Here is a 14280-nt window from a genome sequence, read left to right as displayed (position 1 = left end):
GTTAAAAGTCGGCCATTTTTGGCATAGCACCACGGGTGAAAACATTAGAGAGCATTATGGGACGTAGACAAAAAATTTTGTTTGATGAACTGTAGGTTTAGCTCGTTCTTTTTCCCGCGCACACTGGTTCTTAGAGCTCGCTTCGCTCGCCGGCGCTGCGCGCCGGCGAGCTGCGCTCGCTATTAATTTATCAAAAAGCAATAGTGAAAAACACCCATACTCAATTTAGTATTTTCAACACACACGTAAAACTTATTACTACTGAACATATATTTGGTTTTAAGTATATTATTAAAATTATAGGATAGCCAGAAAACAATAGAGAACAGCGAGACAATGTTTTCGGACTCGGAGCCCCCGAGCCCAAGACTATTAAGCAGACATTCGGGTGCCTCAAATTCCTGCCATGGCTGTGTTGAAAACACAAAACTTCTGAAACAAGTCTGTATGTATATATATTTATATTAAAAAAGAATTACGGATAATTTTTTCTCTCTATCCCTCTCTCTCTCTCTCTCTCTCTCTCTCTCTCTCTCTCTCTCTCTCTCTCTCTCTCTCTCTCTCTCTCTCTCTCTCTCTCTCTCTCTCTCTCTCTCTCTGTGTCTGTACGTGCGCATAACTCTAAATATTTCATTCATCATGCATGGAAAATATCTCCTTTTTTCTGAAAATAGTTTGATTCAAAATTGTTGTTTTCAATGAATTTGATTTGTTTTTTTAATTTATTATAGTACAGGAATTAAAAGAACTAAAAGAGGAACTGTCTAAGAACACAAATAAGCAAAGTCCAAACACTACTGGATTTACTGTAGAGAAATCACCCATAGAGGTATCTCTCTCTCTCTCTCTCTCTCTCTCTCTCTCTCTCTCTCTCTCTCTGTTTTTCTCTCTCTCTCTCATATAGTCTATGATCAAAACAAATTGAATTAATAATTTCTTCATACTCATTATTTATCAAAGGCCCCTCTTGTTGAACACCTGAAGAAAAAGTTCCCTATCATGCTATTCCCAGTCAATCCAGACACAGAATTAAAAGTAAGTTAATGAAAAGTAAATTAAGCAGGCAATTATATTAAGTAATCAGCTGATAGGCATGTCTGATAAATAACACAAATTATCAATTTCTATGAAATGTATTAGTTAATTATTGTTTTATTTGTGCATGAATAAATTACTTAAAGTGAGTACTCTGCACTACATTTACTATAATCTTTATTACTACAGGCTAAAGTGACAGTACTTCTTCAAAAGAACGGGGTAACCGCTGATCTTCCTGTAGTTCTCAGAAGTGTTCGAAAGTATGCGGCAAGAAAGTTCGTTGACTTCAGGGCACAGACCAAATCCAAGGTCAACATTTAAATTTATTTTACATCATTTTAGTTTTTAGCCCATATTGAATAAATGCAAAAGGGATCACTTTTATGAACAAAATTTGAATTCTTAAGGGTTCTCAAATTTGTTCAGACAAATGGCCACATTCCAAGGAATGATAATCATAATAAGAAACAGTGATGTTGTGGATCATCTGCAATAAAAATATAATTAGTAATGAAGACATGTTATAAAAGTGTGTTATGCTTGTATTTCTGTAGAACCATAAGCTTGTATAGTAATGATTATGATGTCATGAATATGATGTCTAAGCTGCTGAGAAGTTCACACAAACAAATTGGCTTGATGGTGTGTTGTAAGACATTTTCATAAATAGATTTGGTTTTTTTTAGTTGCTTTCAGAAAAATTAGATGTGGGGGCAATGCAGTTGGCAGAACTGGCCAGGACCATCTTTTCCAAGTTCACAGATGCTGTGAACTTGGAAATTATCAAGATGACCATCATTTTGGTAATTATTATTTATTTATGTTATTTACTATATACACTGTATTAATATATGTCTGATCACCAAAATTGCTGTACCTTGATCAAATTGACTACGACATCCAACATTAAAATGCATGAACCAAAAAACACAATGTATGTATACTTGTTAAATATATTGATTTTTAAAAATCTATTTTCAGCGCTCCTTCTGCCATGAGAAGAAGCTCCTTAAAAAACTCAGAGGTCGGGAACCAGTCTCCTTGGATTTCTGGGTTGAATTGAAAGAGCACAAGGAAAGGATAGACTCAGATGAAGATCCTCTTAAATGGGAGAAACTCCAAGCCCGAGAGGAAAAGCGGATTGAGAGATATGAGAAGCTTTAGATGTATGTACAATACACAGTACAAAATATTACATCCTGTTTCATGATTATGATATCATATTAGTATCTTGATATATATTATAATTATCCGTTTGAATTTTAGGTGCACGAGGTTGACTTTGAGAGTGAAGATGATCATGACTGAGAGTGAAGGAGAACAATTTTTTATTAAATTTTACGTAGGAAAAATAAAATTTATACATATAAGATGACATTTGTTTTTTGTTTTGATTATACATTTTGATGGGATGTAAAATGCTTTCTTTAACCATGATAAAATTGAAACCAAATTAATTAATTTTTTTACAAAGAAATCATTGGAGAGGCTAAAAAAAATTCTAAGGTATGAAAAGCATGCCGGTGCATGTGTACTAGTTTACATATGTGAAATTCACGTGAAATTCACGTTAAGAATTTCACGTGAAATTCGTGTGAGTGCTCTTTTCACGTGAAATTCACGTGAATTTTTTCACGTGAAATTAACGTGAATTTCACGTGAGGCACAATTGCCTGTGTAGGAGGTGACACATTGCTAAAAGAATGAATTTGATCGTTAGTTACACGTACTTATCAATTGTTCACTGCGATCTCAGCACTGGGCCTTAATTTCTTTACTTTAATTTTATTTTAATGTATGAGGGACCACACAATTTAAATTATTCAAAAGAAGCTGCGTTAAGATCTAAAAATATATTACAGGACGTATGAGTATCCGACCAATGACGTTACCGTTAACGACCAATTTACAAAAAAAGGAAATGTAATTATCACCCTTAACAATAAATGAAACACAGGAAAAGTAATATTCTTTCATTATACATGTTTGTGCAATAAGTTGATATATTGTTGATTTACATTGTATCATGCAGTAGTTTAATATAATAGAGATAAAAGATATGTAACAAACTATGATTAACAAATGTGTTTCTGTGTAAACCATTTAAATGTTACATTTTAAATTACAAACTACATGTAGTATGAAATATATAAATGAAGGTCAAATTGAATCACGAGGAAGAGCGAGCACAATTATTTGATCTATGACGTTTTTATTCTCTTATATTTACAAAATCAATATGCGTATACTATTCAAAAAACAAAACTTTACATCGACTGCTTTGGTTTGTATTATTTGATCAAGGAAGTTTATCGTATTGAGATGCTTGTGAGAAGTCTCCTAGTTCATAATAAGCAGAATTGTCTTCTCCTTGCTTGTTCCCGGATTTAGGAGAATGTTTCAGGTGTTTTGATTCATTGGTGATTCCTTCGTTATGTCTAGTTATATTTTCCTGGTCCTTTTGCCGTCTACACACACTGATTCTAAGTAGTCTGAAAAAAAAATGAAGTCATCACGAACTAATGTCTTCAATACAAAAAACCCAACTGTGGTTTATCTGAGAAGATTCATGTTTGCACCAACCTGACTATTAGAATCACATTTAGCAGCCCACTTAAGATAATGACAGCAATACAGACATATAATGGAGTAAATGAGTGTTTTGTTAACTCCGTAGTTTCAGAAGTAGTTTGCAACTGAAGCACTGAAATGATAAAATAACATTTCAATACATGTATATAAGAATTAATTCGAAATTCAATTATTATATCATTTCCTGTTAATTACTGTATAATCACTCATACCTTGGTCACAATGATCGCCATGGTAACCAACGTCACATCCACGTGGACATTGACCAGTCACGTGATCACATTGTTCTCCATACAAGTAGAGACAATTCCCACACTTTGAAGAACATCTTGGTCCATAGGTATTGTTATTACAAACTATTTTTATTTTATAAAAAAGGTATTTTTTTTTATACAATTCATTTCATATCATTTTCATTTCAGTAAAAGGTCCAGGAATCAATTTTTTTATATTGAAATTTAATTTTCTTTATATATTATTTTGTTAAAGGATACATTACCTTCATTACATTTCTTTCCATAGTAACCACTATCACATCCGTTAAGACAAGTACCATTTATATAATGACACTGTTCTTTGTCTAGACAGTTGCCACACGAATATTTGCAGTTCCTTCCAAATTTTTCTTCATTGCATTCTGTAATATATTTAGGGTGCGAAACACAGTTCTATATGTAACGTTATAAGGACGTTTTTAGATGAGGGACGAGCAAAACTGACCCGTATAAAATTAAATTGTAAAACATGTTACATATATATCTATATATCAAAAGAAAGATAAAATTGTGAATTTTGTAAATAATTAAGAATAATGCATATGTAACATACTTCTGGAATTTATTTGGCATTGAAAACATGAGGAAAATAGACAAAAAGATGCCTCTAAATACAGTACACCCATGCATTTTAGGCTCCCCCTAACAGCAGAATGCAGGTAAATCAGCCACTGTAATTTCCGTGCAGTTTTATAGTATTTTCAGGGTACATTCGCCAGCTTTTTAAAGAGCTATATTACCCTCAATTCATGAAATTCTGCACGTGTAAGATCCGGAGGTTTTTGGAGTTACCTCCCTTTTACAGTCTAATAAAATTAATTTTTAAAAAATGTCTACGTACTTTTTTCATGTATTTAAAAAGATAAACCTCTACATTATGCAATTGAGAAATAAAAAATAATAATATTCATGTATACTGCATCAAAATGGCAGGGAAACCCCCCTACCCATCATGCTTTTTCCCCAAGCAAGACCCCCCCCCCCCCTTGATTTTATACGAAACTGTGTTTAGCTACCTTAAGGAATGAATTTAATTTCTACCTATGCTATACAATATTAAACACCCTGCGGCAGATTACGCTTTAAAAGCGCAAATCAGTTTATGAAAAAGCGCAAACTTGCCCACGTTATTTTATACTCGTATAACATATGTTGAAATTAAATTAATTTCTTATTGTTTAATTTTCTTCTAATGAAATTAAAAAATAAGGCCAATTATTTAGTAAAATGTCGTTAATTTGTACAAAAATTGAAACGTAACGTCAAACGGATTAATACGTTTCGCAGGCACGTCGTATTTAGACCTTGGCAATTATGTTATACTTAAATATAACTTTACTTCCTAATGAATTAGGCAGTACACCTAAAATTAAATTATTTACATATTTTTAAAGATGCTTCTTCGTTCTAAAAAGATTGAAAGAAGTACATATCAATTCAAATCAGGTTTTAAATTATAAATATTTAATACGTGTGGTTTTATCTATTTGTACTACTTTTTCTGTTATAGACAAAAATAATTTTATATTATATCATATGATACTGTTAATCGGTTTGACATTAGCTACTCGTATCTAATGACAATGTTCAAGAAAAAAAACTCCAACGTTACCTGTATCGCAGGGGGTGCCTTTCCATCCCACTTGGCATCCTCCTTCACACTGCCCTGTCACCCTGTCACATCTGTATGAAACTCCACAGTTGACGTTACACTGTTCCTGGCAGTTTAAACCATAACGACCTTCAGGACATGCTATTCAGATGACAAATTGATTAGTATAAACAACTCCTATTTAAAAAAAAGTCTTAAAATGTAAGAATAAGATTTAAAATATTTAGATGTTTAAACCAAAACATTTTGGAGTTCTCAGAGAGCATCACAATTTCATTCGTATTTTAAACAAAAGCTGTATGGTTTAGCTCAAATGATATAATAAATGTTAAAGAATCTTAACCCCATTAAGCCAACTTTTCAAATTCAAGTCCTGAAACCATGTTACTAGGCACTGCATACCATATTTATGTTAAAAGGCCGTAGTTACGAACGGAATAGTACATATAAAGACAAATAATAGTCATGATAATTTTACATTGTTAATACGTTGTCATTAAAACACCAAAAGTGGTGAACTTTTTTGTTACATAAAGTGTATAGATTTTGTTTTGTAGAATTTTGTATTATTGTTACATTATTATATTAAACAATTAAACTTTACTTCAGAATTTGATGTTAACAAACCATCGACATTTTTATTTGATATACATACTTTGATACACTTACTTTAAACCAATGCAAATATACTTTTCAGCATACCTAAGTCACATCTGGTGCCATAAAATCCGTTGTCACAAGCATTCAGACAACTTCCGTTCACATGATGACACTGTTCTTTGTTTATACAGTTTCCACAAATCTGCTTACATTCCAGGCCATACATTTTGCCGCTGCATTCTGTGAAATAGATACATTTTGTTTTAACATTGTTCTGATATGTGCGAAGTCTCGTCATTTTTTCTCTTTAGAGGCTTTAAATGGTTAATTTTACTCCGAATTGAAAAAAAAAATCCACTAATGATAATGACAAAATTTGAATTGTGTATTTTAGATCTTTAATTTAAACATTAAAAAAGATAAATATTCTTCAAATGTAGGTCAATGACCTTCTTTTTGAGTTAATGATCACTGACTATTTTTTTGATAAAGAAAAATTCTTTTTAATTTTTACACTATAATTAAACTTTTCTTCATTGTGAAAATATTACTTAAAATACAGTTTTAAAATTCCAGTCCAGCTAAATATAAACTAAACATAACTTTTTCAGTGACATTACATGTATCTATAATTATTCAAGCCTGAATTTTTTCTTCTTTTTGAATCTCTAGCAGTGTTCTTATTCTATTCATTAAAACACTGAACAGTGATAACTCTTAAAACATAAGTAGTCCGAAATTACATTAATAACCCATATGTTGTCATGATATCTATATGAGATTAATAAGGAAAAGCTAGATATACATGTATGCAGTCTTTTATTAATTTTAAGCATTTTATAATTTTTTTTTTCATTGCGTGCCATTCGATTATCTTAAGAAATAATTTACACATAATCAATAGAATATATGAAAATTTGTATTGACTAGTAAATAAAACCTTAACTTTTACTATTATAGTACAGCCATAAGTGTTTTCGTGGAAAACAAAATTCGAAAAATTTAGCTTTCGTTTCCTCTTATTTGCACTAAGTCGTTTTTGAGCCTAAATCTGTAACACAGTAAAATAGTAAATGTGATGCCAAATTAATTCATTTGATAAACAAATTTTAGATCAAATTTTTCATAGACGTTGAACTTAATAACAATTCAACTCATACCCTGAGTACGAATCGTCCTTACTGCTATTCTTTATAATTGACTTTGATAATTTTTTAAGAAAAGACGCACAAAAGCAAAGGCAAAACATACGTTCATTACAAATTGGACCTCTGTATCCATCAACACAACTCAGACACGTTCCATTTACAATGTTACAACGACTTTCTTGACAGTTCCGAGGACAAGATAAGGAACAATCCTTTCCATAAAATCCCGGGGTCGGGCATCCTGGTTAAGATATGAAAAAATAAAATAAGAAGACAAACAGTTATTGTATTTTCAGCATGATATGAAGGATTGCATTTCACATAACACAATGGAACATACTGGTGTGTATTCGTCTTCATGATAATTATATAGAATTGCAAAACTTTTTTTTTCAAAATAAACGAACAAGTGAAGCAGATTTTGAATTCACTTTCTCAATCTCCCGATTAATATTTGATATTTATATGCATTAGAGTTACTTTAACATTAAAATTACTTTAATATTTCTTAAAAAGCCTAATGTATATATATTGCTTTCTAGTTTTGCAGAGTTATCTCTCTTGCAGCATAATACTAATTTTTGGGCAGTTTCATTAATAATTACGAAAGTAATCTCGCAGCGTGTAACTAATGGACTAGTTTCGCGGGAAAATTACAGGTGCGTCGTTTAGTTTTTCAGTTGATCATTTTAAAGTCTTTATAAATTTTTAAAGCGTTTCAACCACCTCAACCCCTACATCTGGCTGCGGAATGTACTTTGTATATTTTTTTGCTTTATTTGAGTTGTCTTGTGGTTTCAAACCACAAGGATTTTTTTTTTTTACAAATGTTATCAATGTTAAATAATGGTTGTTAAATAATTTTGGACAGAAAGAATCAAATATTCATAATTTGGTATTAATATTATAAAAAGTGATTATTAAATAATCTTCTATTGTCATCTGGTCTTATCTGTAATAATATGAATGATAAAATCAAAGTCACAATAGTGGCAGAGTGCAACATTTATCTTTTGATTCTAGTTTTACTTTATATGTATGGATGACTCAGGTGGGTAATGTTGATGGAGTTATACAAATATATTGATACCTATTTTATAGTCGTTAAATTGGAACATTATCAGTTATGGATAAAATGCTTTTTTGGGTGATTCATGCTGGCACTACTGACGAAATGCATAACCAGCGTTAGGTTCATAATCTGCATGATTCAAAGAAAGCATTTAATTGTTAATATTATGATATTTTGTTAATATTTACATGTTTATTCTAACAAATTAATTTTTAATCATAAAATGTAAGAAAAGGTTAATTAATTATTGTTAGGTGCATCATTTCGTTAGATATATAAAAAGAATAACCATTTGATTCTTACGTGTTTCCGGTAGTCCATTTTTTTGTTTTGCCGAAGGCTAGAACCAGTCAAAAAATAAACTGGCTAATACTAAATTATGTAGATTTTAGCTCTTTTGGCTTATGAGAGTTAAGAATGCTATCAATAAGTTTTCTCAAGAAATAGAAGAGAAAACAATTGCTCATGAGTTTCTATGACACAAGTCAGAGTTTGCTTCAATTAACTTTCTTTGAGATAGGCACTCCTGAAAAAAGTTACTTGCTTTCTGGACTCAAAATTCTCGATATTCTAAAATTTCTTTTTAAAAGCCATCTTTTTTTCTTTCGTGAAAAAATATTTGCAAAAACATAATGGTTCTGTTGATTTTTCATTTAAAGTAAGTACAATTTGGTAAATGTCAACCATATCAATTAGCGAACGGGAACATTCAACAGTCAATGGTTTACTTTTTCAATTTGCATGTGGAAAAAATCATTAAATGTGCAATCCTTGAAATATAGGACAATCAAAAACAACCATCTTATATGATTATAGTGTGTACATTACGAAGGAGTCAAACTAATTCAGTGATACATGTAATAGTTCTGCATTAGAGCTCCTCGATAAGTCTCTAAACTATTTCATCCTAATAGGTTCATTATAAAGCCCATTTTATATAATTATTAGGGATGTCAATTTTACTCGGATGGCATAGTCGATTAATCGGAGGCTTTAGTCGAGCGATAGTCGAGTACACGATGATTTATTTGAAAATAGGTGTCCTTTTCAAATCAAATAATGTTACTGTCATATACACTTTACCTTAAAATAAAAAAAAAATTAGAAAATTATGATAATACATGTATGTACTAGATGTATTTGATTTAAAATGAATTGAAAAGTATTTTATTCAAATATCCGTTAGAAACTGTCATGGCGTTTCCTTTTTATTGTGACGCTTACACATATCATATGAGCTCCATCTCATCTTAATTGGCAAATCAAATATGACATGTTTAATGTTTATTTAATAATTGTCCGTATCTAATAAATAATCAAAGATTAATGATTATAAAAACAAATGACTTGACAAAATGATTGATGAATAAATTTTTGATTATGAAAACATTTAATCCAATAAATACCGATTAGTGGAGACACAAATTGTTCTTAAGTGCATGTCTGCCCATGTAAACCAAAATAGATCAATTAGTAGCCGCTTTAAAAATACACCAGGAACACCAATGGAAAAGAGTTTAACTTACGGATGAAACATTTCGAAAAAAGAAAACTGCTTTCTTTTGTTTTTTTACATTAGTAGCACAAAAAAACTGCCGCGTTAAGAAAAAAAAATATTTTCAAATTCTATTCATTTTATTACTAATAAAATTTTAGTCGATGATCGGTGTGACCGAGCAGTAGTCGACTACTTGAGTACTTGTTGACATCACTAATAATTACATAGGTATTTATTTGTATAATTTTATCTTTAGTAACTTACCGTAAACTTCTACTTCACAAAGACAGTTAAATGCATGTTCAGAATACCCAGAAGGATACGGAGGATGAGTTCTGTTGTTGTAGTAAATGACGTATCTCCCGTGTGTGATACACGTTATGTTTGTAGGGTTGGGTATTGTGGCTCTGGTATAATTGGTATCCTTAAAACACAGTACTCCATTGTCTTTATTGGTCGTGTTTGATATGTAGACAGAGTATCCCATGAATCTCCCCGTGTATATGTTATTCACGTCTGATATTATATAAATAGTGCCTGTTTGGGAGGGTAACAGTTGAAATTGACACCCCGAGAAAACCATTGTCAACCGACGCGAAGCGGAGGTTGACAATGGTTTTCGAGGGATGTCAATTTCAACTGTTATCCTCCCAAACAGGCACTATTTATTTTGTTATACTGAATGTCTTTTTTAAAAATTTTAAGAAAATTTTACTGCTTTTATATAGGAATAACGTGAATTCTACAGCGAACCGTACGCGCATAATTTTCGCGCATGTAACATTTTTTAATGTTACCCGTTGCCAAGTGCGTTGCTAACGCAGAGGGTAATAGTAAATATTATTAACTGCGTCTTAACCAATCAGATTTCAGTATTTAACATGAAAGTATAACAAAATAATTTAAAGAACTTTTCAAGATGTATTGCAATAGTTAAACATTAATTGATTTGATTTTGGTGTTCTCTTGTGTTTTTGTTTATCTTAATATTTTGTTGGTAATGTCTAATAAAAGGATTACCCCAGGGAACGTTAGCCGTTCTGAACTGTATAAAGATGTGGTGTATGCTGTTTACTCTTTCCAGATCAACCCGCCACATTGCTGTTGATTTTCCATTATCTGATATTGTACACTGTCCGCCATTAGCATCAAGATCCGATTCCCGTCCGTCAACAGCAAGACCCGCTACCCACTCATTGTTGAAAGGATATTCCTGCCGTGCTGGCTTATTCAACGCAATATTTTCTAATAAAAAATTGTGTTAATATACAAAAATATTGAATACTTAAGATCTGAAGCTCAAAGATAAATTGATAATATAGAGAAATAGTTGAATCCTTTCTCTAAACAAAATACGACCCGTAACATTGTGTACGATTTTGTTCTTTCTATCAAGACCAAGCAAACATGCATTGTTATTTCCATGTATATTGTTCTAAAGAAAGTTCGGGTATGTTGTTGTTACCCTGTTCCGTCCGTCCGTCAGTCCGTCCGTTTGTCCGTCCGTCCGTTCGTTCGTCTGTCACGTTTTACTTTCTCAAACTGCTCTTACATCTTATAAACCAGCAAACTGAACTCTTGGAGTTTGATTTGGCGTGTCATGTTGTTTTGTATAAAGGTTGCAAAGATTCTCTGGTAGACCTAGGGGTCAAATAATTGGTAAAAATGACGGTTTTTTACAAAAACCCTTCTTCCTCGAACTTCTCTTACATTTTCAACAGTCGACAAAGCATCTCTTGGAATATGTTTTGGAGTATCCTATAGCTGCGCAAAAGGGTTTCAGAATTTTCAAATTTGTCCTGGGGCCATTAAATGGCTAAAAAATGACGTCTTTTAACAAAAAAAAAAAAACTGATTTAAAACACGTCATTTTATTTGTAGTAGCCAAATGATTTTCTGAAATATAATTGGGGGTGTCATATTGAAGTGTGATCAGGTTCCAGAATTTTTTTTATTAAGGGGAAAACAAAAAGTGACTTTTTTTGGCAAAAAAAGTATGGTTCCCAGAACTCCTCTTACAACTTGTGGAGTAGCTACGTCATCTCTTGGGATATAACTAGGGCTGTCCTATAGATGTGCAATAAGGTTTTAAAAATTTTAATTTCATCAAAGGAGTCAAATAGTAGCAGAAAATTGACGTTTATCACTCCCAAAAAAACCCATAAATCCCAGAACTCCTCTTATGATTTAATGGATAGACACATCATATCTTGAGATATGATAGGGACTGTTCTATATATGTGCAGTAAGGTTTAAGAAATTTAAATTTCATCAAGGGAGTCAAATAGTAGCAGAAAATTGACGTTTCTATCACTTAAAAAACTATAGATCCTAGAACCCCTCTTATGATTTAATGGATAGACACATCATATCTTGGGATATGATAGAGACTGTTCTATAGATGTGCATTACGGTTTAAAAAAATTAATTTTAACCCTTGGGCCCATTGCCGCTTGATGCCGTTTAAGGATCAAGAATATATAAGGTTAAGGCGTGGGGATCTGAACCGTTTTCGAGATATTCGTGCACTTCCTGTTCAAGGGAGGTCACGACCACCCCTGGGACCTACATACCGTTTGATGCCCCTTGACACAAGGAACAAGAATATATATTTTTGGTAAGTTTATTGATATAAATAAATTTTCATGGGGGGGGGGGTCTGGAACCCTCACTTTCACCCGTTTTCTAAATCTGTGCACACGATTAGGTACATGTAGACACACAGAAGCATATCTAAAGCCGGCAACTGCCACTGAGAAGGGACATAATTCAAGTTTGTTTGTAATAATTATATAGACCATTATACTTTCTATGACATGAAATGTTAAGATTATTAATTAACTTTAAATTCACATGCAAACAGTTCAACCCAAATTGCACATACAGTGCTGCTCATGTGAATTATCATACGGGAAGGGATCTCATCCTTCAGATATGCAAATTATAATTTTTAAATGTATTACCGGAACTTGCATGTGGCATTCATTTTTAATTAAACTGACGTAAACGGTGTTATTTAGGGGCAAACACTTGGTGCGGGTATTACTGTCCAAAGACAGCATCTAGTTATAAAACTGTTAAAGTGTTTCATGATTGGCAGTGTATTTTAATGTACAATGCTTATACTTTAAACATTTTGCAAATTCAGTAATAAAATTGTTTTTTAAATAGTTACTGTCATCATCTGTAATTATTTACACATACAACACGATATATTAAAGACAATTTTGGATGTGAACTACCCCCAGAAGTTTTGATGTATTTTTTATTCTTATTCGGCTTATTTCTTTATTCCTAAGTGTATTTAAAAATATATGTTACTGTATTGTTCTCGTATTCACTTGGATTCTTTTTTTTTTTTTAATCTTTTTTTCCTCTACTTACTATTCATGTTGTTATATTATCCTCTTATCTAAGTAAATTTTTACTTCTATTTTTAGAATTTTAATTTTATTTCTTTATTACATTAAAGTACTATGCGTATTTTTATTACAACTAATATTCATGTAGATAATTATAACAATGCATAAAGAACCAAAAGAGATATGAAAAAAAAATACAAAACTAAGGCATACTTTACACGAAAAAGAATTAGAGATATTAAAAACAAAAGCAAAATGCGTATGCTTTAGGAGCTAATTCCCTACTATGGAAAACATCTTACATTTATTTATTAAACATTTGTTTTAAAAAAAATTGTTTTCCTTTTCTACATATTAAAGAAATGTTTTACAACTATTTCTCGCTTTTATGTTGGCTAAAAAACAAATTGACTGGTATCACATAGCGATTGCTTAACAAAATTGTTTAATTAATGCATAAAATATTTATATTATGCACTGACGCAAAATGCATGGTGTGGGTAATGCATGATAGTATGTGTAGATATCATTTTAGCTAGTTAATCTAAAATGGAAGTGGGCATTGATAATTTATAGATTTGAGTTGGTTTTACAATCGTATTTATTTAGGTATAAGGTTTTATCATGAAACGTAAAAATTCGATCATAAAATGGATGTCGTGAATTTAAAAAAAAAACCCACAAAAAAACCGGACCAAATCGATAATTTTGTTGACTTAAGAGCGAGGGGAGAAGGGGATGTAGTGTTTCAAAAATTCGTTTTAAAGGGTAACTCAAACTTTTAATAATTGCTATTTAGGTTGTTAAAAAACCGGAAGTAAAATTCAATGCATTTACAAAAACAATGGTGGTGTTTAAATAACCCTCATCATACTTGTTGTGTAGAAAGACTAAATCATTCCATGTTTCATGAAAAACGGAGTTTTCTTGTTTATTTATTTATTTATATTTTGTAACAAGAAGAAAAAATGATGATAAATCTATCTTATCTGAATTTAAAGGACGACTTGGCAAAAGGTATTTAGATTTTTTTCTGTGCCCAACCGTATAAAATCTTGAAAAATAAATATTAGTTAGCAACTA

The 14280-nt window shown here is 31.5% G+C and overlaps 2 protein-coding genes across 2 annotated transcripts; one reads left to right on the top strand and one right to left on the bottom strand.

Moving 5' to 3' along the window:
* Positions 1–188: 188 nt before the first annotated feature.
* On the top strand, positions 189–2580 carry LOC128172600 (uncharacterized). The gene is made up of 7 exons (XM_052838384.1): positions 189–445; positions 732–829; positions 961–1035; positions 1225–1347; positions 1725–1841; positions 2020–2204; positions 2305–2580. Exons 1-6 carry the CDS (start codon positions 337–339, stop codon positions 2200–2202), a joined length of 705 nt encoding a protein of 234 aa, XP_052694344.1. The 5' UTR covers positions 189–336; the 3' UTR covers positions 2203–2204; positions 2305–2580.
* A 646-nt stretch (positions 2581–3226) lies between these two features.
* Positions 3227–13226, bottom strand: LOC128174537 (multiple epidermal growth factor-like domains protein 10). Its single transcript, XM_052840069.1, has 10 exons — positions 13220–13226; positions 10856–11080; positions 10100–10351; positions 7369–7506; positions 6220–6357; positions 5518–5658; positions 4130–4267; positions 3843–3986; positions 3622–3742; positions 3227–3530 (listed from the first exon to the last, which is right to left on the bottom strand). Exons 1-10 carry the CDS (start codon positions 13224–13226, stop codon positions 3338–3340), a joined length of 1497 nt encoding a protein of 498 aa, XP_052696029.1. The 3' UTR covers positions 3227–3337.
* Between the last annotated feature and the right edge of the window lie 1054 nt (positions 13227–14280).

This window comes from Crassostrea angulata, chromosome 2, assembly GCF_025612915.1.
Source record: "Crassostrea angulata isolate pt1a10 chromosome 2, ASM2561291v2, whole genome shotgun sequence".
In the NCBI taxonomy this organism is placed as follows: domain Eukaryota; kingdom Metazoa; phylum Mollusca; class Bivalvia; order Ostreida; family Ostreidae; genus Magallana; species Magallana angulata.
Note: the sequence above shows the minus strand (reverse complement) of the source record. Positions and strands in the feature narration are given on the sequence as shown.